The sequence below is a fragment of the Trachemys scripta genome, chromosome 1 (genome assembly GCF_013100865.1).
Source record: "Trachemys scripta elegans isolate TJP31775 chromosome 1, CAS_Tse_1.0, whole genome shotgun sequence".
Lineage (NCBI taxonomy): Eukaryota > Metazoa > Chordata > Testudines > Emydidae > Trachemys > Trachemys scripta.
Window position 1 is genome coordinate 149,827,898 of NC_048298.1, and position 27,690 is coordinate 149,855,587.

The 27,690-nt window shown below is 44.9% G+C and overlaps 1 protein-coding gene across 1 annotated transcript; it reads right to left on the reverse strand.

The window, feature by feature from the left end:
- Window positions 1-145: 145 nt before the first annotated feature.
- LOC117875913 (protein spire homolog 1-like) lies at window positions 146-27,626 on the reverse strand. The gene is made up of 16 exons (XM_034767546.1): window positions 27,287-27,626; window positions 23,029-23,060; window positions 21,978-22,142; window positions 20,123-20,248; window positions 19,706-19,774; window positions 16,372-16,542; window positions 13,673-13,741; window positions 12,988-13,117; window positions 12,417-12,556; window positions 10,736-10,808; window positions 9,977-10,125; window positions 5,423-5,551; window positions 4,185-4,249; window positions 3,281-3,308; window positions 2,564-2,706; window positions 146-1,144 (listed from the first exon to the last, which is right to left on the reverse strand). Exons 1-16 carry the CDS (start codon window positions 27,624-27,626, stop codon window positions 958-960), a joined length of 2,016 nt encoding a protein of 671 aa, XP_034623437.1. The 3' UTR covers window positions 146-957.
- Between the last annotated feature and the right edge of the window lie 64 nt (window positions 27,627-27,690).

Here is a 27,690-nt window from a genome sequence, read left to right on the forward strand (position 1 = left end):
TACCTTCAAACTACATTTGTTTCTACAGGTGGTCTTAAGGGGACAGGCCAGGAGGATTTAAGTGGATTCTAAAATTCAAGTATACCAGCAAACCCTCTTCCCCTCCACACACAGTTTACCAAAACGTTCTTTATTTTTCCACTTAAGCATCACAAAGCATCATCATGGTTCAATTCAGAACAGTTGAAAAAGTTCAAGGCCAGAATAAAAGCAGAATACCAGGCTGAGGGCAACTACTGCAGGTGGTGATGGAAGGTTGCCAGTTACTGAGAGCTCGGAGGGAGCAGCTTTGCTGGCCCAGTACTGACAGCCTCCAGAAGAGCTGGAAGCACCAAAGACAGACTTGCTTACCACTTAAGCTGCAAGCCCTGCAATCTGTCTGCTGGCCGGGGCTAGAATCCTGTTCAGTATCTGCAGTTAATTTCTGGTGATGTTAAATGAGCCAGTTATTGGGGGGGGAAAGAGGTGAAGGCAGAGTGAGCATGAGGGGTTTGGTGCTGTGATCACATGATGGGAAGACCCATTCTCCCCCTGCTAGGCAACAGAGCTTCGGGGTGAGCACTCCCACCCACTTACTGTGCTATTTCACTATTTAGATGGTGGGGATTGCCCTTTGGCAGTGACTATTAGATTTTCATTGTCTTTATAGGTGACCGCAAGTGCGGTGAAGGATGAAATGCTAGAGGCGTGACAGTGCTTCAATATTTATTATTTATTTTATAAAAAAATAAATTAAAAGCAGATTGCCAAGAGCCACAATGTTTTACACTATTTCACTATAAGTAAACAACAGCTGTGTCTTCTGGCTAGCCAAGAGTATCCAGCAGGGGGTCTTTTATTCAGGCCTTTATGTTAATATATAGATACAGCTGTTATTTTTGCACTCTTACTTCAGGTGCAAAAAACACAAAAATGTAAAGGAATCAATAGGACAGGACACACGTTTAGAGAAAGGAGTCATTCCAGTTCAGTCCATGACCTGGATCTTTTCCTGGGAGGGATGCATTGCTGCTGGCTGGAGAGGACATGTAACAGGTATTGCTCACATGTGGTACAGATGTCCATAGAAGGCCAGTCCATCATGGTCTTCCTCTGAGAGGCAAGAGGCCGTGCTAGGCAATGGGGTTCAAACACTAGTGGTACTCTGAAAGTGACAAAAATGAATCCAGGCTTCAGTTAAATAGGTGGAGTGTTCTGCCAACCCCTTCCCCCATCTGATCCAACACCCACTTAGCACTTCATCCAGATCAGTCCTGGATGGGTGCTGAGCACCTTCTACTCCCTTCAGTGTAGGGCAGGATTGGAACAAGCAAGCACCAGCTCATCTTCATTTGGGAGGGGGAAAACATGGCTTCCAACGATCAAGATGGTCTGCACCCTAGAGGTCACCACCAATAGATCCCCACAGCTACTAGTGTGTGTTCTTTACAGCTATGGCGGGTCATGAGGGGGTCACAGCCTGGTGATGTGTTGGTCACCTCCAGCCTCAATTATCACCATGTACCATGCCTTGCAATGAAAGCAGCTACCCTGGCAGAGCTCCAGCTGGTTCTGAATGCAGCTACCCACCTGTTAAGCAGCACTAACGGCTATTATCTCTGTGCTCTGAACATTGTACTGACCCACACCGAAAAGTAGATCAAAACCAAATGCTGCAATGGACAGGTCTCGTCTGCCCCCAAAGAGACCTTTCAAATCCAAGAGTTTCCTAATACTGCTCTCATAATGGACAATGCAACTCCAGACTAGAAGGAAGAGTCCTGAGAAAGCTGTCTTCTGATCTCCTGCACCCCTCCCAGCCACCAGCCCATAGCTATGGGGCTTCTTATAAGAAGAGCCAACAATATCCAGACCTGAACACATTCAGGACAAGTTTTATACTCTATCTTTTTGAAATAGCTTTCCCACAATAAGAGGACTAAAAAAAGTTAACATACTGGAAGAAAAGGGGAGAGAACCAAGATACTGCTGGTTACTTTATGTATTCTGTGATGCACTCAGATACCGTAGCCTATGCACAAGATGCTATTCGTTTGCAAGAGGCAGGATTCCTCTGAGTCACTTAAAATTACTGCCTATGAACATGAGTCCCAGTTTGCATCTAAGCTGTGGTGATATACAAGAGATATTGGACCCTGAGGATATTTTACCAGCTTTAATGTCCCAGGGAATAAATCAGACACTGGATAGGGATTATTGGGTGAATTTTTCTGCAATAGCATTAAGTTGGAGAAAGATACAGATGATCATATATGGAAGTCTTTCCAGTGAGATGTTAAACTACAGTCCACTCTACCCATCTCTGTTTGGAACCTGAGATCCAATGGCACCTTTTCAAGAGAGTCATTAATAAAGCAGGATAATGGGCAGGCCAACAGTCATTCAGTGTAACATGCCATTGGCCAAAGGTACTAATGTCTATAATAGCCATTGTATTTGTCTACACAGGTCCCACTTCACAGAAACAATGCCTTCCCTTGAAAGGAACTTTGAGACACCCAGAAAATGAAAGACTATAGAAAGCAAGTCTCACATTTAAAAAACCAAAACACACAACACTTACCTAGAACAATCCCAATGTTCTACTTCAAACAACAACTGTGAGGATTTCTGATCTTGGGTAGCTGAGTCCTCCTCCTTGGAGAGTCTCAGTGCTTTTATTAAGCTAAGCGGAAGATGCACACATGGTCTGAAGGGCATGGACATCTAGAACCAGAATGCCATGAAACTTAAATCACCAAACAGAACAAATTCTCTGCTTTAGAAAGCCAGTATGGATCAGTGCAAGTTTATCAAATGCAGGACTAGTCAATATGTTAATCTACTAGTAAGGGTGAGAGATTTTAGTTGTACCAAGGTCAGGAAGTTCATTGTAATAAGCACTTCACCCAGAGATCTCTAAGCATTTCACAAAGATGGATAGGCATCATCATCTCCATTGTCACAGAAGTAAAAGGAGGAACAAAGTGAAGCAATTTGCTTAATGACACAGCAAGTTAATGGCCAAGCTTCGAAGAGAAGCAAAAAAAATAGATTTTCCATCTGGGTCCCTTATTGACTAGGCTATGCAACTGCCCGTACTTTTGGGAGTGTATACATTTCGTTACTGATTTGGAATCTTGAGACAGCTTCTTCCATCTTCTTAGGAGAGAGGTTTAAGGTAAATTGCAAGAGTCAGTGGGACAGAGGAAATATTTTTTATGACTAGTTAAGACACATGGTGGGGAGGGTCGAGACAGAAATTAATCAGTCAGACTACTGTACAGAGTAAAGGATTTACCTTGACACAACAATCACAGCAGATGACACTGGAGGGGGAGGGGAGGGGGAGAAAAACAGTGTTATTATTTGAATGGAGTTCTGGAGATCCCAATACTGCAGGCAAAGATATATCTTCCAAATAAGCTCAAAGGCATCATTTGCAATTATGACTTATTCACCTGACTTCACAGTTAGAACTTTCCCATTCACTGGTAATTTGTGAACAGATTAATACGTACTAGTTTAAAATGACTGATGTTGTGTGAAAAAACTCCAGCCTATGGACAGCTCACTGTTTGCCACACGTACTCAATAGTCAGAATTCAGTACTAGTGCTATGTGACTGGGTCACCAAATCACAGGGTGTTTGATCGCTGCTGGATGACCCACGGTTAACGAACTACTTCTGCCTCAAATTTAGTTAAAATGACTAAGTCTCTAACAGGCCCCAGATTTGTTTCCGCCCCATGAACAAATCTTACAGTTTATGAGCGAATAGAGGGGTCTCAACCTGCTCCAAGTCACTGAAGGATTCAGATAATTTCAAAATTCATCCAGAAGATCCTGACTTGGAGCATTTGCCTAGGACCTGATCTAGAACCAAGCCAACCTCTGCCCCAGGACTTTGGGGACGATCAGATGCCACCTTTGCAGTGTCAAACACAGGGGAACAAGCGTGGTTCTTGAAGGGTAAGAATTTCATTATCTTTCATGAATTTTAAGAATTAATAAACTAAGACACTACAAAGTGACAGTCTTCCCTTCACCCATAACCATGAGAAAACAGTTACGATAGAGCCCAACTATTCAGGCAAAATTAAAGGGATAAACAACTTGCTCCATTGAGTGCTGCAATTGGACAATTTAGAATAGTTTTTATGATTCTTTCTTCCGCCCCATAAAGTCCTTCTACACCAGCTTACCTGCTACAGAGATGACACCTGTAAGGCCACAGAAAGACCATCTGCTTATGGCAATGGAAACAGACCTGCAGATAAGAGTTACCTATGAATGCCAATGGGAAGCAACTCTTGGCAAGCAGTAGATGTTGCCAGTACAGCATAGCATATTCTATATTATTCAGTGCCCTGAAGGCTTTAGATCTACATACAGTAACAGTTCAAATACAGGAGGGCAGAGACATAAGAATTAAGAGCCATAGGCAAAGAGGTTTTCAGAGAAGATTTGAAACCTGAGTGTTGATGACAAGGATTTGATTCAGACAGTAAGAGCTGTTCTTGACAATGGCTAGATTGTGCGGAAGAGCATAGGCATCCAATGAAGAAAGCAAGGTGGGGATAGGGAAATGACCCATTGAGACAGACTATTATTTCCAGGGAGATTAAAGTGTCAGGGCAAATTCGGATCCTGAAGTGGATGATGAGCCATAGGAGAAGCTGAGGAACAGTGGTGTGCTTTTTTAAAATAGACTCCAATGGTGGTGAGAAGTGGTATTGCCACAGGTCTCAGCCTGGAGAACCAGAACTTGGGGAGGTCAAAGAGGAGAGTTTCAATAATCAAGAAAGGGAGGTGATCATGGATGACTATTGCAGAAGAGGAAGAAAGGCGGCTGGGTGTACACAAGCAGTGTTGGGAACTCAGACAGAAGTGGGAAGAAAGGGAGGATTCAGGGTGAAAGGCGCCAGAGTTGGACAGTGGAAGTGAACAACTATGTTAGAAGAAGCTCCTTTTGTTCAAGAAAAGCACTTTGGTCTCATAGTCCAAGTATCTGAATGTCCTTTAGCTAAACATCTCGGGTTTGCATTTGCTTAGAGCTTTTAGGAAGGTCAGAACCCTAGTTAAGTATTGCATCTTAAGCCCACTTGGTTCTTGTGGACCAGCTATGACAGAGTTCTTTCCTATTTTGGGAGTAAGGATCTGTTGGGCAACAGCATGGAGTACTAGCTAGGGTCTAGCTCAGTGTGCAAATTAACTTGCTTAGAAATTTAACATTGTGCAGTGTCTAAAGCTTCCATGTGGACTGGGGCAGGACTGCTGAAGATCAGTGTATTATAGGGTTAAGTGAAACCACTTGGGACCCATTTGCCTATCAGGCACTTGTTATTCCCAGGAATGAAAGGACATGAGTGCATGAAGAGGAGTGAAGCCAGCAGACTCTTCAGAAAGAAAGGGCAGTACATCAAAGGGGAATGGTAAATACCCTGGCTCTTGAAGATATCGCACAACCATCTCTTTGGCGGGATCCCTCCATTTCAGACATCACGGCATATCTGGTTCCAATCAGTTCAGCAATGGTTGGTGATGGCCGCCTTGTAGGAGAGGGGTAGTCCTAGGCAAAAAGGACAGTTAAGAGTGAGAGACCAAAGAAAAAGGCCAGTTTGACTAGGATTCTAAACCTGAATTGAACTCCAGCCCCATGTGACTGATGGGTCTCTAGTACAGCAACTGCCCAAGTCATCTCGAGCATCTCCTCTCAAGCTCAGTTCTGAGACAGAGGGCAGCCTGGCAAAGCGCCCTTCTGAGTCACAATACAGCTGTGCCAGAGTCTGAGGGGAGTGAAGGATGGCAAGGGAAGCACCTGGCTCCCATCTGGAAGGTGAGCCATGTTCTGAAGAAGTTTAGAAAACCAGCCATGAAAGACAGCTACAGGCCACAGTTATATGGTCTGCTCCCCATACAATAAACAGCCTGGTTGTATTAGGAGGCTAAGTTCAAAAGGCCTCCCTGACACACGTGGTGTACCCCCTTCTGCAGCAGACAGGTGACAAAATGGCAGCAGTGAAGGGATCGCATTTAAAGGTGCAGTACACAGTTCAGCACAGAGGACCAGAGCCACAAAGGTACTTAGGCACTTAAGTCCCAGTTTTAGGCTCCACTGCAGACCACAGACCTCACTGCTGCCTCCCACTAGGCATCCAGATGCCTAACTCCCGGAGCACTCCAGGAATAGGGGAAGATGATATTCCTCCAGCTAACTCGCATGCAGGGCTGGATCCTGTAGGCATGTCAGTGGCAGCCTAGCAGATCAGATCCCATTCAAAATCCCGCATACAGAAGAGGTACCAGCCTATAACTTTCAGCCCAATGGTTTGAGCACTCAAATGGGACGTGGGAGACCCAGGTTCCATTCCCCTCCTCTGACTGAGGGGAGATGGGAGAGACCCTACTCAAATCTCAGGAGAGCGCTCCAACCACTGAGCTATGGGATATTCTGGTGTGGGCTCCCCCAGTCTCTCCTGTTGAAGCTTTTCCTGGATGGATAAATACTAAAGTGCACCAGAGAGAGATTATTCTGTATTCCAGTTATTAGGGACCCACCTGAAAGGTGGGAGACCCCAGCTTCAGGCCCCTTGCTCCAATCACTATTTATCCACAGTGGAACAGCTTCAACAGGAGACAGAGCCTCACACCAGTACCTCCCATAGCACAGAGGCTAGAGCACTGTCAGGAGAGGTGAAAGACCCCCCATTCAAATCCTCTCCTTCACCCCCAGGCAGATGAGAGGAATAGGGTGACTGCTCAATCCACTAGACAAAAAGCTATAAAGTGGGCACCACCACCACCACCCTCCTCCTCCTCTCTTCCCCCCCCTCCCCCTAACAAGTTTTGTGTGGAGTGAGCCAAGCACTTCTTGCAAGAATTAATTAAGTGATTTATAAGCCTAAACTGCCTGACTCCAGGAGTGATGTTGCCAGTTCGTGAATCACAACCAGATAGGCTCTTAAATCCAGGCTCCTCCCTGCAGCCTAACACACACCACCATTGGCATCTCCCATTGGCTAGCTTAGGTGACTCCCTGCCTAACATGCTAGCTTTGTGAATCACTTTCTAAGGCACCTCTCCCCCCATTCATAGTATATGTACATAGGCCCTTGTGACGTCGTGCAGTCTATATGGTTTTATAAAAACATGATAAATGAATATAATGTAACTGGAATATGCTTCATGCAAAAGGTCTCTTGTAAGGTATCATTACAAAGCTTATAATCTAATGAGTGGGATCATCCTATTTGTATAAATGTACCACTCTTGTATCTAAAACTAGAAATACAAAATATAACTGAGGGCCTATTGTAATTATGCAAAGTGTGGGCCATTAATGGTGGTTTGGAATCTTGATGACTCCCATTAACCAGGACCATTGTCTGCAGATGGCCGTGTTTACCTGTGAGTCTTCCTGTATGTGGGTGTGCTGGCAAGTGGGTAATGAAGTCTTGCAGTGACATGTGATCATGTCACCTGAACTGAATCCATCTTTAACCTGGTGCTTTTCCAGTGAGGAGGGGTGGGGAAACCCAGAGGGACAAAGGGTTCCCGCCTTATGCAAAAGATATATAAATGGGTGGAACAGAACAAAGGAGGGAGGAGAGCCATCATGAAGAATCCCCTAGCTACCATCTAAGCTGGAACAAGAGCTGTACCAGGGGAAAGAATTGTGCCCAGGCCTGGAAGGTGTCCAGTCTGAGGGGGAAAAAACAAACAAACAAACAAACAAAAAAAAAACACACCCCACAAACGTACTGAAGCATCTCTGAGGGTGAGATTATCTGTATTTAGTTTGATTAGACATAGATTTGTGCATTTTATTTTATTTTGCTTGGTGACTTTGTTCTGTCTGTTACTACTTGGAACCACTTAAATCCTACTTTCTGTATTTAATAAAATCACTTTTTACTTATTAATTAACTCAGTATGTGTTAATACCTGGGGGAGCAAACAACTGTGCATCTCTCCCTATCAGTGTTATAGAGGGCGAACAATTTATGAGTTTACCCTGTATAAGCTTTATACAGGGTAAAACGGATTTATTTGGGTTTAGACCCCATTGGGAGTTGGGCATCTGAGTGCTAAAGACAAGCACACTTCTGTGAGCTGTTTTCAGGTAAACCTGCAGCTTTGGGGAAAGTAATTCAGACCCTGGGTCTGTGTTGGAGCAGAAGGGAGTGTCTGGCTCAGCAAGACAGGGTGCTGGAGTCCTGAGCTGGCAGGAGCAGGGGTAATCTTTGCACATCGAGTGGCAGCTCCCAAGGGGGTTTCTGTGATCCAACCCAGCACAGCCTATCTTTATGGATTGCATTGTTGTTCCTGTGATTTTTCTAGACAACTAGAAGTTACCGTAGCAGTACCTAAGTAGATCAGGGCTCAAGAGTCAAGCTACATACACCCTGCTAGTCAGTACACTGGGTTATTTAATTTATTTATTTATTTAAAGATGGCTGCTAAAGACATCCACACTTAACCTGGGCCCAAGAACTCTAAGTTTTTATGTTATTTCCCATCCGAACAACTACATTGAGCATATTTTCAAGAAACAGCCCATTGTTTAGTTCACACAGGGTTTTGATATCCAGCTTTCACCATATGCCTTAGGTCACACATACACTGGCAAAATAAGCCATGTTTGACAAATTCTCACCATCCCTCCTGTTTCCACTGTTCTGGGCTTGGCAGCTACAGTAGACAGGACCTTACTGCATTTAACACTCTTAGAATGTGTTAAGAGCATTAACCTCCACAGAGTGCGTGAAGAAAGGTTCTAGAAAAGTCTGTACCTGAATTCAAGCACCCGGGCTATGCTGTTAGCAGATGGGAGCTGAGCACCAGACCATTCACCACTGTGTATGGAAGCTTGTTCTGAGCTGGTAAAGATGCCACATTCCTGTTAACACCAGATCTGAGACTATAGTTGCCACTGTACAGCTGACCTTTGCACCAGTTGGTTTACTACTGGTGTTCGGCCTTGTCAACTGCGGAAACGGGGGGAGGGGAGGAAGAGAACACCAAGGACAGAGCACTAGATCTCTAACAGAACTGAGTAGCCAATACACTTACTGTTGCACACCATTAGACCAGCAGTTACACTTTTTTCTCCCCACCTCCCATCATGGATAGGGGTGGAGTAGAAAGAAGAAGTGGAACCTGTGCGACACTAGTTGTCAATCATGGCTTAGTTTTCCTAACAACGCCTTGAAATTCTTTATTCCTGAAGTTCAATTAGGAGCACCATGTAGCACGCTTGTTAACCGATTCTGACATTGTCAGTTAGTAAAATGTGCATTATGCTAGTTTCTGCTGAACATGCACTTTCAGGTGCATTTTTAACATTCTTCAGGAGCTCTAGAACTGTACCCAGATACCATTTATTTTAAATGTTCCTCATCAAGGGATAATTACCCCATCACATACTCAGAAGAGCCAAGCTAGAAGGGAACAAGTACAGCACCAGCTGTGCTAACAACTAGCAGAGAAGCAGGTACTGAAGAGCAGAGTTGTATGAATAATGGATTTTTTGCGCTTGCTATCAATTCTAAAATCCAAAAATTTGGGTCAAACAAAAGATTGTTTTGATTTAGAATATTTTTAAACTTGGATTGATTTAGACTATTTAAGTGTTTTAATAAGTCATTTGGAACCAAAAATAGATTTAAAAAATCTAAACATTTCATTGACACTTCCAAAACAAAATATTTTAAACTGAAACAATTCAGCAAAACTGTCAAATTCATCAAACATTTTGGTGTTGCTGTATCTGTATTTTTTGTTGAAAAAAGTTATCAAAAAAAATGTGGCCAGCTTTATTAAGAGTTCAAGTTATGAAAGTTGGGGGAAGTCCATTTCCCCCACCCCACGTTCCATTTTAGAGTTCACTTCTATCCCAACATCAAGCTGCAATCCTTGGGACAGTAGCCAGGCCAGCTCATTACCAGCTCGTGGCATCACTGGGAGCGGAGTTGCAGGCCCACACAGGACTTACATCTTCCTTGATTTGAAGGGCACTCCTTAAAGACTCGAACCTCCCTCGGCAGAAAGGCTGTTGCTGATTTCGATTCGGAAAGCTGCTTGTTTTACAGTCTCCTTGCACGGGCACGCTCTTGGGGGTAAATGTGCAGTCTGCAGAGCAATCTGGAAATGGAAAAGTAGGAAAGGACAACAAGGTGTTCAAGCATAAATGTGATCTGGTAACTTCAGAGATTCTTGAGATGAGTGGAATGCTTAAATACTACAGGCTGATCAGTTTCTGAAGGGAGTGAAGCCTATTCTAAAGGCCCTCTTCCCTTCCTCCCCTTACCCAAGATCATAGAAGCACCACGTAATTGGGTACAATCTGATTAGAAATGTAAGCAAGCAACCATGATGTTTTGTTTATAAGTGGGTCCTACTTTAAATCAGTGATTTACTTATTCCTTTCATTCACACATTCTAAAGCCTCACTGAATGTTTGCTACCGTAACATACATCTTGAGGCCTGAAACTGGAAGCACGAAGAATTTTGTCACTATTTAGCAACTTAACAGATTCAAGAAGTTTCACAGCCAGGAACTGATTTGAAAGGTCACTCTCCATGCCAGCAACTCCATGTTATGTGTTCCTCACATCAGATGGCTCTAAAAGACAAGTGACTTCAAAAGCAGGAGGAAGATGGACTGGGCTCATAAGAATGGAGGACGCATTGATTCAAGTATTTAGACCATGTTGTGAGAGGGGAGAGTAAGGCAGGAAAGGGCATACTGACCTGTGCTGCTGGATGTCAGTACAGATCTGTGTGAGATGACTCCCAAGTTGTATTTCAATGCCCCGTCTGCTTCCTATGGATCACAGATGGGAGATTTTTACAGTGGGTATAAAACACCACATCAGAGAGGTAGGGTTGGGTGGGAAGGTCACCTCAGCATAACCAAGAGCCCCTGAGAGGAGCAGATATGCTCCTCATTGACAATGAATGAGACAACAGGGGCTCTTATGAGAGCCAACCATCTGGCAGTGGTAAGGTAAGCAGAAGTAGTGGTGAAATTAGCTGGCTTGTTCACCTCAATTCACACACCATGCTCCAGATTATTCAGAAGAGCAATAATGAGTCAAACTCCACTGGAGTTACATCACGGATGAATTTGATCCAGTAAAAAAAAGTTTAAAAATAGAGATGGGACCCAAATCCTAAATTCAACTCCAGCCTCCCTCAAAAGTTTCAGGGATGGAAGATGTTCAAATACAGCCCTTGAATCTAGACTCTCCTCCTACAGCGTGGGGCCCATGTAGGAAGCTAAATTTTTCCTGGCTCCAGTTTGCATGCAGAAACTCATGAAAGCAACTCAGGAGATTCTGTGGGTGACATAGCCTAATCCCCAGATGGTTCCAGGTACCAATGCTTTGGCATCTCTCTAATCTAAACTAGTGGAAGTTCAAGACCCTACAATAGAAACTGCTTGAGAAGAGGTCCTTAGAGTACAGGAAACCTCAATAACTGGATTTTGTTTTAAAATCCTGAACTGTTCGCTTGTGCTGCTGCAATCCTGCTAGCCAAGAGCATTTGTACAAGCCTTACCACTAGAGATACACCAATAGGATTCAGAATCAATGGAGCTATATGAGACATTGTCATCAGAATGATTACAAGTTCCTACCAACTATACACTGGAGCTGTGCAAATACAGCTAAAGATTTTCTACAAATATTCATTCACATTTGCAATTGCTTAAGTCAGAGAAAATCATTTCATTGACAAAAGTGCATATAAAAAATAAACTTCCAGTTTAAGGGCCGGAGTATTTGTGCCAGAAGAAAAAAAAAAGTGACTACATTAGGGAACAGAAACAGACACAGACATGTGACTGACTAAACACAGCTTGAATTTCAGACACCAAGTACTCAGAACTGTTCATGATCAACTCATAGAATAATCATAATCTTAAAAAAAATAACCCTAACTTATTGAAGTAAACTGTCGTTTGCTCAGATATTCCATAAACAGAGAAGATCGAATGATTAACTTGCAGTGAGTAATTTTTCTCCACTATATCCCATAACACATGAAATGCAGACACCACTGGCGTGAAGAGCAGTGATAAAGGGAAGGGGAGCAGAAGACATTTTGGCTAACATTGGCTTCACAGATACCAACTCTTATGAAAAAGAGTCATGGGATGTGCATTGAGAGCAGTGAGAACCTCAGTTTTAAAGACTCCATCTACACTACATAAATTATCACGTTTTTACACAGGGCTTGGATTTCTGAAGGGTAGATAGGATTCAAATGAACTGATCGGTAGTCCAATTTATTCACCCTGGAAGAGTGAAGGTCCAAGTTGCCCATGCTGGAATTTGAACCTGAAGTTCCAGGGTGCCTGTATATTTCAAAGATCAAATATTGGGGCCATTTCAGCCTCTATCGCAAAATTTCATTTAAAAGGACTTACCTGAAATTCTGGGACCAGCAAGTCAGGGATCAGCAGCTGTTTTTTAACTTTGTGAATTGTAAGTCCTGTACTGGCATTTTGGACAGATAAGACATTGCCACACGGGGAATTCAAGGAAAACATTGGCATCACAAAGGTATCTGGAAAAAAATAAAAAAAAACAAAAATTGCAACGTAAGTGAGCTGTAGATGCAAGACACTGATGACAGACTCCATAAGTCTCACACCGGACCTCTCGGAGGCGGTGATGGCTCAGCAACCCTTTGCGTCCTTTTAGTCTCACAGGAGTTGAGCCTTTTACCCCATCTTTCTTGTACGAGGTGAGAGACTCTAGCCCAGGCACGTGGGCCCTAGCAGGTGACATAAGCCAGAGGTGCAGGGGACTGGACTAGATGACCTCAAGACCCCTTCCAGTCCTACAATTCTATGATTCTATGTCTGAAAAGTAGCAGTACTGGTGCCTCTGAAAATTGATCCGAGCTCCTTAGCGTCCCTTACTTGACCCATGACCAACTCATACATCACAAGTATGCCTACTACTAGTGGATGCCCAGCAGTACCCAGTAGGTACCTTTGTGCCTGCTCCTGTTTTTCTCTGTGGAAGATGGCCGAAGCTTCTGTGGCTGTTTTATTTCCATCATGAGCAGGTCGTGCAGACTGGGTGCTTTGGGGGAGTTCTCTTTTAGCTTCCTCTCTGAGGCCTGCAACATGGAGTAGAGAGCTGTGAAAAGCCACTGGATAAAATCCAGATCCCCCAGAGCAATAGACATGCCCCTTCTGAGAAGTGCACTATTTCACAAGTCAGTCTCCACACCCAGCCAGAAATCCTGTAGCCCCAGCACTCTCACCATTTGTAACCTGCGCACTTTACACGCAAATTCCAATTTATAGGAACAATACAGAGTTTTGTTAAAGAATGGAGAATGTTTCCATGGACTAACTCAAAGTAGAAGCTATAGTAAGTGAACCATAGCTTGACCAGGATTGTTCAGAAGCATTTTAGAAGGCAAAAAGGAAGAGGAGAAGCAGCTGCATTAGTTAGAAATGACATGGGAAGAAAAGGGCAAAGATCTGAGTCATCTTCCCTTCCCCCTGTAACACAGGGGGCCTTTTAAAATTTGGCCTATATATAAAAAAGGGATATTCTAACATTCAAGCTATCTTGCCGGACTTGGGAATGGGATAGGTCAGTATTGCTTCAGCCAGTTCAGGGATCTTCTGTTCATGCCATCACAACTAAACAAGTCCCCACTTACTGGCTTTAAAGGGGGCTGTGAAGCGACTGCGTTGCCTTCAGACCTCTTGCAGTTTTGCTCACTGTTGATCTGAAAGGGCGAAAAGGACACTTATGAAATGATGAAAGTTAATTTTTTCTTGAAAAGCCTCCTTCCCCAGAAACGGAGGATGAATTAGGAAATACAGTTTCACGACCTTACATAGCCACTCATGGCATTTCACAAGTATGCGTCTAACGCAAGTCAATCTTTTTAGGCAAGAGATTAAAGAAGAGTCCTATTAGAAGACATTTGCTTTCCTGGGAGTGAAGGGTAGAAAGGGCAATAGGATTGAAAGATGTTTCTGCAAGGAGAAAAGCCTGTGAAGAAATAGCACATGGCGATATACTGGGAGCTGGGCAGTACTTAGGTATGTGCATAAGACTTACAAAATTCCTGCAGCCCATGAAAAGATCCTGGATAGAAGCAGCATAAAGAGTTTCAAGGCTCTAAGAAGCCTCATAATGCACCAACTCCAAAATTACAACATATCCAGACCATGGTATCACAGAGAGGGGACTTCATGCAGCAGAGCTTCCCCACCCAGTAAAGCAATAGCAGCTAGGGTGACCAGATGTCCCGATTTTATAGGGACAGTCCTGATTTTTGGGTCTTTTTCTTATATAAGCTCCTATTAACCCCCACCCCCATCCCAATTTTTCACACTTGCTGTCTGGTCACCCTAAGAATAGTACCCCCTTGTAGTTTAACTGAGAAGCTCCTAAACAGGTTAACTGTAACAGAAGTAGCTAGCAGGCACATAAGTTTGTTTCTCAAGTTCTCTCACTGGAGAACACGAAGACAGAGATTCTATCACATGGGCACCTCTTCTATGACCCCCCGCAGCATGGGTAGGGTTGTCACAAGAGGACAGAATTTGTGAGAAAATGAAATCAGACTCCATTTAGTATATTGGGTGCAGCTGCATTTGTTGGATAGCCCTATTTTGTACCTGTGCTGTTTGCTTTACCAAGGAGTGGGGCTTTAGAACACTGGGGAATGCAGGCAGTGAGGGGAGATACTAGCAGAGTGTCTCCAGGTCAGTTTGCCATTTATCCTCTTGTGTTGCCTATTCCTCTCATTTGTGCTTGCAAACTTGACCCTGGTTTGACAAAGACTGATGCAAAGCAGCACTAAAGATGCAGAGGGGCTTATTTGAAATTTGATGACTCACTCATGGTTTCCAGTGGCTGTTTTGATCAAGGACTGCACTGTAGCTAGCAGGAGGTACACTTACAACTGCTTGACAAATGCTTGTGAGATATACTTGACACACCAATGATCCATGGACCACAGCTGAAGACCCAGTTCATTCTGCTGCCTTAGGTTATGGTTTTGAGTGCACCTGCAATTTATACCTCATAACATGTAACAGCTAGTGATGTACCACCTCCTATCTGTCACTATTCCTCTATGTATATGTAACCCCCACATCTCCTGGGTGTGGTGTTCTGTCCCATCTAGTGGCACCAAGACCACTTAGAGAGAGATTAATGAATCTGCTCTACAGCCTTAGCCAACAGGCAGTTGGCTTTTAGCTCATGTGGTGGAGGCTCATGCACTAAGCTCCAGAGGTCCCAGGTTTAATCCTGCCTGCCAGCGACTGGGGTCTGTTGCATATAGTCTACTCTAAGGTACTTCTGTGCCCTCCCCTGATCACCAGAGTATCTGAGCACCTTGCAAATGGTGTATGCAGTACTAGCTGGGTTCAGACTCAGGATCCAAGTACAGTTTCTCAGCCCAATTGGAAGGACACCACAGTAGTCCAGGAGCTGGTGTTTGACAGCAGGTGAAGGAGGGTGAGGGGAGGATTTTCAAAGTGAAGCTCGTCAGCCCTGGCTGAACCGGGTATGTCATCCCCCCTCACTTTAGGGGAGCATACAATAAGCAGCTGAAGAGCTGGCATTTAGTGAGGTATGCAAGATTTTTATTTTGTAACGAGAGGTCATTATCGCCAAATTGTTTCTCATCTCGTGTCAAAGAGTCGGCTTGCATGACATCACAACGCCGCACAACCTCATGCCAGCTTTTAAAACTGGCCTAGCTCAAGCAGTGGCAAGCAAGTGGTGATGCTGCAGTCCTTTAGAGGAACTCCATCGTCGTCTCGGGGCACATTAGCAATCAGCAGCATTAGGGCCCACTAACACTTCAGTCAGCACAACAGGCCTTGCTGGGAACTTGTTCAGCTTTCCTTATTTTGCCCGAACCCCCATTCAAGTCACTGAGTGCTGCCTAAGGCCCTCTGCTTGAGGCTGACCACTAGTAAGTTTCCCTTTGGATAGCTCGCATGTAAGAGGCCTCCATTTTTGAACTGCATACTGCCAAGAAGATCAAGTAGGATGCACCTTAGAGAGCCTGTGGAGACACAGATCAGTATTTCCAGAGCTGGGAAAGGCAGTGAGCAAGAGACAGTTTAATGAAATGGCTTCAGACAAGGTAGCCTAGAATAGTTTACATAGCACTAAGTTTAGTTCTTAGAAATTAAGTGAGTTGGTGGGTGAATATGGTGGCCATTATATGCTCAAGTGGAGCTCATGAGTTCTCACCCACCCTTGGAGCCTAGAAGTTACTCTGAAGGAAAGAGTGTGAGGACACAGGTTGGGTTTAATCAAACAGATGTCAGTTGCCAGGTAGCTAGAGCAGCAGATGCCAAACTAAGCGTGTTGAGAACAACTGCTCACCTTCACCTTGCGGAGGGTGTACCTCTTGCGTCGGATGTCCTCTGCCAAGAGCTCATAGGGAGACCGGGCATATTCCTTGGGAGGAACGCTACGTTGAGGTCGCTCCATGGCTTTGCGCAGCCTCACACCATTCTGCAGTTCCCTGATGACATCGTGCCACAAGCTAGCCTGCTACAGGGCAACATGAGCCAGTTAAAAGATCTCTGGAATCTCTGAGGTGGTATTCGTTCATTCAATAAAAGGGCTCAACTAGCAATTACAAACCATTTGTAGCTGCACTAGTATCTGAGAGAGTCTCATTTAAACCTGCTTAGAAATGCAGGCAGAGTAGTACAGTGCTTAGAGCGGGGGGAGGGGCCATAGAGGGGTGGGCAGAGAGAGACCAGAACTCAGGTGGGTTCATGTCTCAGTTGTCACTAACTTTTGATGTATGGCCCTGTGCCTCAGTTTACCTGAGCAAATGGTTAAAATAATTTAGCTACCTCAGATGACTGTTGAAAGGTCTAGTATTTTTGAATTTCTCTTCAGGGTCTTTGGATGAGATACTAGGCAAGATATTAAGTCATTAAAGGTGGCCTACAGTATAAAATGCATCCTTCATAATCCTTCTGAGTGCCCCAAAGAAGAAGGGGTAAGAAGGCTGAAATAATACAAATTAACTCAAACTATGGGATCCAGACTGGAAACTACACTATGTATCCATTCTGTTCTTTATCTCAATCTTCAAGGCAAGTGCTTTTAGGTTGGTGCTTGGGCCTGCAAGATCCCATTAACACAACAAAACGATCCAGTTCAGATCCACATGTTAAATCAACAGCTTAATAATGTTACCTAAACTCTTTCCTTCTCTTGATCTTAGAGATGATCAGAATAAGAAGGTTGTGTGTGCTCACTTTACTACAGTATTTTTGATTTAGACCTGTCTTAAAAACCTTAAGTTTCCCACATTTGCCTTTCCACGGCCTCCCCCCCATCTCCCCAATCTGCAATATCAGGTCTTAATCACTATTAACTGCAGGACATTTGGAAGACATGACAAGAGCCATAACTAAGCTGCAGCCCCCAAGCAACACAGATGAGTTGCATGCCCTGATAGTCAAGAACCTGGACTGCCCATGGTTTTAACCTAGCTACACAAGGTCCTGTCTACACTACAAAAATGGAGTAATGTTGCACCCAACTGAAGTAAAGGACAGCCATATTGAGACAGTCTTTCCTGAATTATTGTATTTCTGGAGTAGCAGAACATTGAGCTACCTTTTTAAACTCAAGGATGTCCAAGGAAAGGCTGCAGGCAAACTGGCCAATAGCAAAAGAGACCGACACAAGCAGCTGTGTGACTGCTTAAGCTGAACTGCCTTCACTAACAAGTATTACAGAAAAGAGTACTGTAATTACTGCAATCAGCACCAGAGTCCTTTTCTGATTGTAACAGCACCTCACCTTACTTTATGGGACACTATTAAGTAGTTCATTAGCCAACTGTCCAAGAGAACGTTCCATTCTTTTCACAGCCAAAACTCGCAGCCTTATTCCTAGGAAGACTTTAAGTGCACACAGATACTAGTTCTAGCGCACTCTCCCCTGCTAGCCTTCATGTGCATTTGGCTAAGGTTGAACCCTCTCAGCCATGAACCTTAAAGTGGTTACCCAGACTTCTGCTCCCTCCAGACCCTGCCCGGGGCTACCCTGACGTCAGATGACAGAGAATGCTGTTCTATCAACCCGCACACATGTCCCAGGCACAGTTGGAATCAGGGTTACCCAAGCAGAGGAAGAGCTAGCAGCATTAGCCTCATTACTGCAAAGGGGTGTGGAGATATCACACATGCTCCACCCACTTAACAGTTATTTGGCAGGGGAGCGCACACTTAAAGGCTGGTGCAACCGTTATACTCTGAAGAGGCATCTAAGCATTGAGGTCAAGGTGATCGGTGCCTTAGATACTCCAACATACGTATATAGCTAGGACAGCACAGCTCTGCACCAGATGTGCCTAAGGAGGGGTCTGCCTAATGGTGATGTTCAGCATACTAAGTGTATAATCCTGTGCTCCATAGACTGCTTTAGCTACCAGATGTCATTCAAGAATCAAGGGGTTGACAATCTATGGAGCCCTGCTCGACTTGGGCCCTGGCTACCTGCCAGGATGGTGCAAGCAGCTGGCTCTTGCGGGGCTTGAATCTGGGAGACTAGAGGCAGAGGATTGGCAATGGGGCTCTTGCTTTTGAAATGGTACTTTTCTTAAGTGAAGCGGAATCTCTTGGGCTTTCAGGCCACACTGCAAAGCCCATGCATTTACTTGGCTTTTCCCAGACCACTAAATCAATCTCGCGTAGCTTATTCAGGGGAGTGCGAGTTAACTTGCTAGTTTATTTTAATACATGACAAAACTGAAAATATGCCTAAACACATATGTCACAAACATTTTCATATGAATGGTTTGTTATGTTTCAAAGTGAACACTATTTAGACAAAGGGAGTAGGAGCAGGTCCCTTGGGGGTTGCTGTTCCCGTCTCTTAGACTCCAGTGCATTTGGTTTACCTTGGCAAGGCTCCAGTCAGAAGAGCTGTTTACTTTTGAGCACTGAATTCACTGGCCCTGGACAGAACAGAACAAGTCATTCTCTCTGCCCCAGAAATCTTGAAGTCCAACAACTAGAGGGATAAGACTAGAGAAGGTGGCGGGGAAAAAAAACAAAACATGGAAGCTACATCTATACTGACCTTTTTCTGGGAATCTCCCACCATTGCTTTAGCTCTGATGGAGCTGTACAAGTGCTAACAGTTTAAGTCAATGGCCTTTAGCTATCTTGATATCTAAACCTGCTCACAGCAGGTCTACGTGACATGGTGACTAGAATCAGAGGGGTAGCTGTGTTAGTCTGGATCTGTAAAAAGTGACAAGGAATCCTGTGGCACCTTGTAGACTAATAGACGTATTGGAGCATAAGCTTTCGAAGTGGGTATTCACCCATGAAAGCTTATGCTCCAATACGTCTGTTAGTCTATAAGGTGCCACAGGACTCCTGGTGACTAGAATGTCACTGGCTGATCTACAGTAGCACATCCAGCATTGTTAGCACGAGTGCTACAGTAGGAGATCTCCCCAAAGTTGGCAGTGTAGACAAGACCAAAGAGAAGAGAATTGCTCTTGGGGCAGATAGCAATTGCCACAGAGAGCTAGAATTTAGTATAACGTGTCACTTGGTATTTAGAGGGTGTTAACTAGTTATGTTTCTCTCTATTTGTTTTAAGCTGGGAAGTCACTGGAAGGCCTCAGAGAGAGTAAAAACAAAAACAAAAACAGAAACCAACAATTCTAAACTCTTACCCAGTAATTATCCTTCTCCCTCTGAGTGTCATTTTCCAGCAAGTCCTCCACATCCATTCTTCTTAGACTCTGTCAAACAAACATGTGAGCTGATTAGCCTGTACTGTTCCAGTCATTCCTAGACCATTCCTGTCTGTCCAGCCCCAGTCACAGTACTGCCAACTTCAACAGTTGGGGGGCGAGGGGGGGGAGAGAACAAAACAAACAAAAACAAAAAACACCACACAATGTGGAAGACAAATACACGAGATTAATGTATTCTGGCTCTTGGGAGAAAGCCCACCCCTTTCACATGCAGGGAATAGAACTTTAGCTAAATAACCTTCTGCTTGGGAAAAGGCAAGAGGATTATCTTGGAATTAAGTGTGTGGGGTAGGAGGAAAGAAAGACAGCGGCTTAATGATGGTCCCAAAATACCTCTTTGGAGCTCTGTAGGGTGAGCATTAGTTTCTGAAGATCTATGTACTCAGCAAAGAGAACCCTGCAGACTGTTCTGTAATAGCTGGCAGCCTCAGAGGGCCTGGGCAAATGCTCCTCACAGATCTGAAAGGAAATGCAGCCATACACTCAGCACTGATGGTTGGAAAAAATTCCTCCTTGAAATAAAGGATTTGGGGATGGGGGGTAGGTTGCCTCTCTCAGTTTCCAGTTTACTCAGGTTCTGAGATTAGGATCACCTTTCCTTGTGTCCCTTGCATATTACAGCTCAGAAGAGCCCTCCCTTCTGCTGGGAGGGCAAAGGGAAGAGGACTAGAGAAAGGGAAAGCCCAATTTTGTGCCAGCTGTGATGTATGGAGTTATGTAATTTATCCTCCTCTATATACTGGAAATTTAAATAACTCCTTGTGTTCTGGTGAGGCTGCCCTTTTCTGAGACATGGCAGAGACAGCATGTTAGAGGAAACCACTGTGTACACTCATGAAGACTTGTTTTTATTCTGTTTTCCTTAAATCTAAAAATAAACCTGTCAGACTGAAATTATGGCTGCTCTGTGCATTGAGCACACCAGCCAGTTGACCAGAGACTGGAACGAGAAAACTTCCTTGAGAACAGTCTAATGGACTAGGCACAAAGTAGGAATCATTAGCTCTTTCAGGAACCTGATGTAAGGCTTGGACACATGTTTCTATATGCCTCAGTTTCCCCATGTGTAAAATGGAAGAGGGGTTGTGAGGCTCAGTGTCTGGACAGCACTTTGAAGCTAGAGCACAGACCAGAGAGCATGTGTTGCTTTGGATAAAGCTTTTCTTAGTGCCTGCACGCTGCCTAAGTTCTACTGATACAAAAATACCTGCCCATATGGGGAGGGTTTCTAGTAAAAAGGTTAGTCTAGCCTAGAGGTGGATTTGCAAAGCTATATGATAACAGTCTTGCCCGCTAGAATCCAGAGGCCTGAAAAGAGGATAGCTATTAGGATTAGATGAAGCATTTCCTTTAGCTTCAGTGCTGCTTTTGAGTAGAGGGTCCCATTATCCCTTGGGATATGGGAAAGGTTGCTTGGGAGGGTCCACGTTCTGACTGTGCACTAGTCTCTCCTGACCACCTACACTTACATTCAGCTGCCAGGCCAAGAATAGACAGAATGCTGCAAGCACTGATTCTCCTCTTATCTGCAGAAGTCTCTCCTGAAGGCAGGACAGGTGCATTAACACCTTGCTTTCTCACTGACGTGCCCATAACTTTCTTTTTACTACCTGGGGCTTATCTGGACCCTATCCAAATATGCTGAATCTCTGTAGGTGACTTGGAAAAAATCAGGCAAGGGGGTGGGGGGAGGGGGGGAGAAGTAGAACCACAAACATGCTGCCTGCAGGCATGTTTCTACGAGCTTCAGTTCAAGGCAGGTACTTGCACAGGAGACAGCCACAGAGGAGAGAACTGGAGATTAAGGGCCTAGCTATGCTACAGATATTAATTCAGTTTGTAAGTTGTTAAGACCTTACACATGGTGTGTTTTCCCATCCTCGCTACAATTAGTAGCTGTGCCACCTGTGTGGGGTCCTTGCCAGTGGCCTAGGCTGGCACAGGGTTTCCTGCAAGCAGTGGGCCATGTGTACGTAGCCTGACCAATGCTTGTGAAACTAGTTTGCCCCTCTTCCTTCCTCCCATCACTGTGCAGTGGGATCTTCCTGAGTTCACCAGCTCATATGCACTGGTGGGGCCAAGACCAGATTTTCCCAGAATGCACTGGAGCAGTCAGGTAGTGTGGTAAGTGCAGATACATTAGAGAAGTTGACATGGTTGTATAGTAAAAATAAGAAAGGGGGAAAACCTTGAGGACATCCTGGAAAGTGATTGCTGGTTTTGTTGCCTCAGTGTTCAATTTCAGGAGGAGGGAGATCAGCTTCTCCAGTGGTTCACTCAGCTCTCGCTCCAGATGGTTGTCAATCCCCCAGTCCAGGGCTTTATAGATCACCATTCCCAGATGCTCTGTCAGCTACAGAGGCCAAGGAAATGGTCTTTCAGATTAATGCAGAAATAATTTGGTATTGTGGAGATAAAGTTCCCAAATGGAACCCTAAGATTTCTACCCCTCCCAACCATGCCAGCACCCTTCCCCACATTCAAGGCCATCTGCCTCTTTGGACAGACAACATAATCCTACCACAGTCATTCAAGCAGCTACTGAGATGCTCCTGGATCAACTGGGGATAAGAGACTGGGGCCTAATTCAGTTGTAACACCCAAATATGGCTAGATAACATTGTTTAAGTGAGCTGTGGCAGCAGGGAAAGCAGCCTGCTTTATCTCTTACCCACTGTTGACAGCATTTCCTGCCACAACTCAACCTCCCCCACCCCTTCAGTGTCTATCTTATGCCCAGTCAATTTGCGTCATTTTTTAATTTAGTCCTGGAACTTCACCTAGACTTCCACTCCCATGCAGGAGACAACACCCTAGGCAAGCCACTGGGACAGCAGAAGTGCCATGAACATTAGATGACCATGGAATCTTATGAACCTCCTGAGTCACTGAAGAGCAAGACTTCTGAGATTCCTTTAGCTCAGTAGTTCTCAAACTTTTGTACTGGCGATCCCTTTCACATAGCAAGCCTCTAAGTGCGACACCCTCCCCCCCCTTAAATATATATAAAAAAAAGTGTTTTTAATCTAAATGCTGGATACAAAGCAGGGTTTGGGGTGGAGGCTGACAGCTTCCGACCCCCCCATGCAATAACCTCATGATCCCCTGAGGGGTCCCAACCCCAGTTTGAGAACCCCTGCTTTAGCTAGTCCTTTTACCAATGCAGGCTTATATCTGTGCATTTGCCAGACTAAAAATCACAGGTTCTTAAATGTCATCTCTCAACTCCAGAGTCTTACCTGCTCCTCCAGTTGTTGAGTCTTGTTAACATCTGAAAGGGAAACAAGTGAAAAAAGATCAAACAGTTTACCAATCCCTACAGACTTAAGTCCATACTAGAGAGGGTAATTAGAGTCGGCATTTGTTTTTTTGCTGGTGGTGGATGTGACTGGGGTGCCACTGAGCTTCTGACCCACCAGCCTGGGGTCCCCCTCACACTGTGCTGCTGCTGCGACAAGCTGCAGACCCACTCCTGGTCCTGCACTTCCACAGCATTCACCCAGGTAGGGAGACACCCAGCTGCAGTTACATGCAGGCTCTCTGACCAGCCACAGCATGAAGCAACAGTAGAAAGGCTACAGTCAAAATAACTCCCTGCTTAACACCCCAGAGCGGTACTGTCCTGCCCTGGTCCAAACCCCAACCAGTATGAATTTATTATCCAGTTCCCCTGCCCCTCAGTGTGGAGAAGAAATGCAACAGCCTCTCTGAGCTAAGATTCCAAGCACTTCACTCCAACTCACTGGTTTAGATAAAGCAAAAACAAGTTTAACAATTACAAAAGATAGATTTTAAATGATTATAAGTTATAGCAAACAAATCAAGGCAGATTACCTAGTAAATAAACAAAAACAATCTAACTTTAATTCAAATCCTATCTTTCTAGTATGTTCATCTCTCACCCTGACAGATGATACAAGCAGGCTGCAGATTGTTAAGGCACAAGCTACACTTGCTTTGCCGCTTGGAATCCCCAGGTTTTCATACACAAGCTAGAAGTCCCTTTAGCCTGGGTCCAGCACTTCCCCCAGTTCAGTCTTTGTTCCTCAGGTGTTTTCAGGAGTGTTCTTGTGTGAGGAATGAAAAACCACAGATGATGTCACTCCCCTCCCTATATAGCTTTAGCATATGGCGGGAACCCTTTGGCCCAAAACTCAGTTTGTGGAAAAACAATGACAGCCCAAGATGGAGTCCAGAAACATGTGGCCTGGTCTCATGACCTTGTGGAGTCATAGCAGCCATTACTTGGAAGCTGTCTGGAGCAGTCTCAGGAAGGCTCATCAGGTGGGAGATAAGCTTCTCCTAAGGCCTATTGTTTTCCCTAATGGCTCATTATCCTGAATAGGCCTTTCCCAGCCAGCTATCTAGACTAAAAGCATCTTGCCTAGTGGGCATCACCCAGTGTAACTACATTTGAAATACAGATACACAGTCTATGTTCATAGCTTCAGTTACAAAAATAATACATGCATACCAACAGGATAATCATGTTCAGCAAATAACTTTTCCAATGACATCTCACATGATGAATCTTGCATAAAATGCATAATTATCTATAATCATATCACTATGAAGAATATGGGGTGCAGTGTTATGGTGGAGACCTCCAGAAGCCTTGGATCACAGCAATCCTCCCCTTTCCAGAGGAGGTAAACTGAATATGACTATCTGAGGTCACTAGAGAGGATGCCTGGTACATCTTCCATCTCGAGCCAGGTGTGGTGGCGGTGATCTACTAGTGGATGTTTGTTAACCCAAAGAAAGAATAATTCTCCTTTCCTTCTGCAGTCAGTAGCATATGGTGGTGGTGGTATGCTGGGAAGAGAACATGCCTAATTATAGCTCTGTCTTTGCACCAATGTTTGACCTTTGGTAAAGGAAGGCATATTTATTGTCCACCTTTCCTCTCCAGGATACAAGAGCTAGCAACAGCCACAGAATCCCTAGAGGTGTCAGCAAAAAGAAATGTGGGAGTGGGATTCATCTTTGCTCTGAATACTACCACAAAATGAACTCTGAGTCTTTATCAGCCACTTGTCCCTCTTCCCTCACCACCCGCAACTGACAGTCACATACCAGTACAACTGCTACTTTCAGAGAAAGTTTAGCAGCAGAAAGCAAACAGGCTAGGGAGTACATCAATATGATTAAGCAGCTCTCAGGTCACCAAAGCTTCAGATTAAAACACAAATATGTTGTGTGTGTATGCACCCATATAGGTGAAGACAATCAATTTCCAGGAACCAGAGTCCCTTATCTCAGGCATTTGTCCAAATTATCCCCCAAACCAAGTGATTCAATAGATAACTGGGGGGGAGGAGGGGGGGGGAAGAGAGAGAGAGGAAGGGGAGAAATAGTCCTACACGTCACTTCTATAGCACTTTCTCACCAAAAATACTTTACAAACAGTAATTAAGTTTCAAAACATCCCTGTAAACTAGAAAAGTATTTTATCCCCATATTATAGGTGGGGAAGAGCAGCAGATGCAGAACTAGAACCCAGAAACTTTGACTCCTAGTCAGATACTCTAACCATTAGAAATACTACAGGTATGCACCCACTTAGTATCTCTTTCTTCTCTATTCTCTGTAGATACTCTAACTGGTTTGGAGAATACAGCCCTTCACAGTAGGAGCATAGACATTGGGTTCAAAGACACATCAGGCAATACCACAAGTTAGTTTTTTATTTGTAGCAGGATTCATGGGATTCACTATGGAAAGCATTTCAAAGACAGAATCACATAGCTGTATGTTCTCATGGGCACAATAAAGAAACCCATAGCATTATCAGAGAGAGAAGACTTTTGTCTAAGAGTCCCATCCACTGGTGCCTTTCTTCTTACCAGACATAGGGCGCACCGTGAAGGAAACAGCACCATCAGAATGGATAAGGATGCTTCCCAGACCTTTAATCACCACAGGGTGGGGGCCCTGAGCCAACTGCTTCATTTTATGGCAACATTGAAAGCAAAGGGCCCAGGCCTGCTCCTCACTTATTGGCTGGTCATAACATCTCAGAAACTCTCCCAAAGAAACCTTAGTGACATTCCTCCATTCACAGCTTGAATAATCCATTTTTTTACTTTCACCACTCCCCATATGCTTGTTTTTGGCTGGGCTGTTCTACATCCACTCCTCAGACAGCCATAGGTGCTTCTGCCAGTCTTTTATCCATTCTGCCTTGTCTCGTCTTCAGGTGGGACCATTCAGAGCAACTTTAGGCTACAGCTCCTTAAAGGGGCACCATTACTTTCATCATCTACTCTCTATTTATACAAGCACCAGTGAATGAAGACTGAGGAAAAAATTAAAAGGGACTTTGAAAGATTAGAAGCATGAAAAAATTAATGTCTGGCGTAACTCCATTGATTTCAACAGGTTTGTAATTAGAACAAATGTGGCTCATGGGCTCAACAAATTAGATTAAGCATGGAAATAATTTACTATACAATATACATACTTAGTGGGAAGGAGACACCTGGTAATTAATGATGGTGAAAGAGACCTCTGGATCAGTGAACAGCAAGGAGGCCTTGTTTTCAGAGGCCTGTCCCATGGGGCAACCAAGCAACCACATTCTGTATAAACTGGAGCTTTTGCATTTTATCCACCTTCAGCCCCAGAAACAGTGAGTTGCAATTACCCAATTTGGAGGTAATGGATACATGGATCACTCTGGCCAGATCCTCATCTGGAGGAAGGGGTAGTTTCTTAGCAAGCTGGAAGTGGAAGAAGACTTTTCCTTTTGTTCAGCATTGATGCTTCCTGATCACCTAACAGTGAGGCCAAATGCTTACACTAGCAGCGCTTTAATGGTATAGCTATACTGATAAAACACTCCTAGTACGGACCCAGCTTACCTTGGCAAACCTGTGCTTTTGCCAGTATAACTTATTCCAGCCCCTCCCCCCCCATAAGTGATGAGACAGGGCCCCAGGTTTCACATCACTTTGGTGAAAAGTGGCTGGATGCCTGCGATGGACAGACCATGTGGTGTTTTTGTCTTTTATCATTTCCCTGTGTGAGTTCAGTGTAGTGATCATCTCATTTTACCCACATAGTTGTTGTTGGGGCATTTAGTTAACTGGATGATGGACACCATATGCTATGATAGATGCCTGTAGGGCCCCCTGGCTCTTGAAAGGTGTATTGTGGGGGACATTGATCATTGTAGGGGGCGTGAATCATTGTAGCAGATGCAGTGATGATATGTCCACAGGTTTTGCATCTGTTGTTTAGGGAACGTCCAGTGCCGCTTTCAGTTGTGATGGGAGGGGCAGTGACCTGGCTTGGGATGGGCATGATTCCCTGAAGGGCAGATTGCTGGCCACACTGCCCGAGATCCCTGCTATGTGGATGCACGTTGAGGTGATCTCAGCGGCTGCAGCAGCGCTGCCAGCCCTCGACATTCAAAGCTCACGAATTACAGGCCCCCGAAAAATCATGAGATTTGCTTACAAATCATGAGATCATCACCATATAATAAACTAATGCCTGGCGGGCTCTTCGCCTTTGTAGCCTCAAGGCAACCCGGGCGTCTCGCTCTCAAGCTGGGCTCTGCGGCCAGGAGGGCGAGACACTCCCTGCCTGGGGGCCAGCTCAGCTTCTCCCCCCATCGCCTGCCTCCAGGAGCTGGGGCCTGAGGCACACCCCAGCAGCGGCCAGGCTGCCCCGGCGGGGTCTGGGCCCTGGCAGCGCCCGGCTCACGCGCTAGGGACCCCGGAGTCGCAGGCCTCAGCCCCGCCCTAGGAGCCCCCGGGGGGGTGGAAACCTCGCACCAGGCCCCGCCCAGGAGAGTCTGCGCTTCCCAGGCACCCTCCTCCGCCCAGACCATTTGGTTCCGCTTCCCCGTCTCCACACCCCCCGCACTGGTTTGGTTCCGCCCAGCCCCGCCTCCT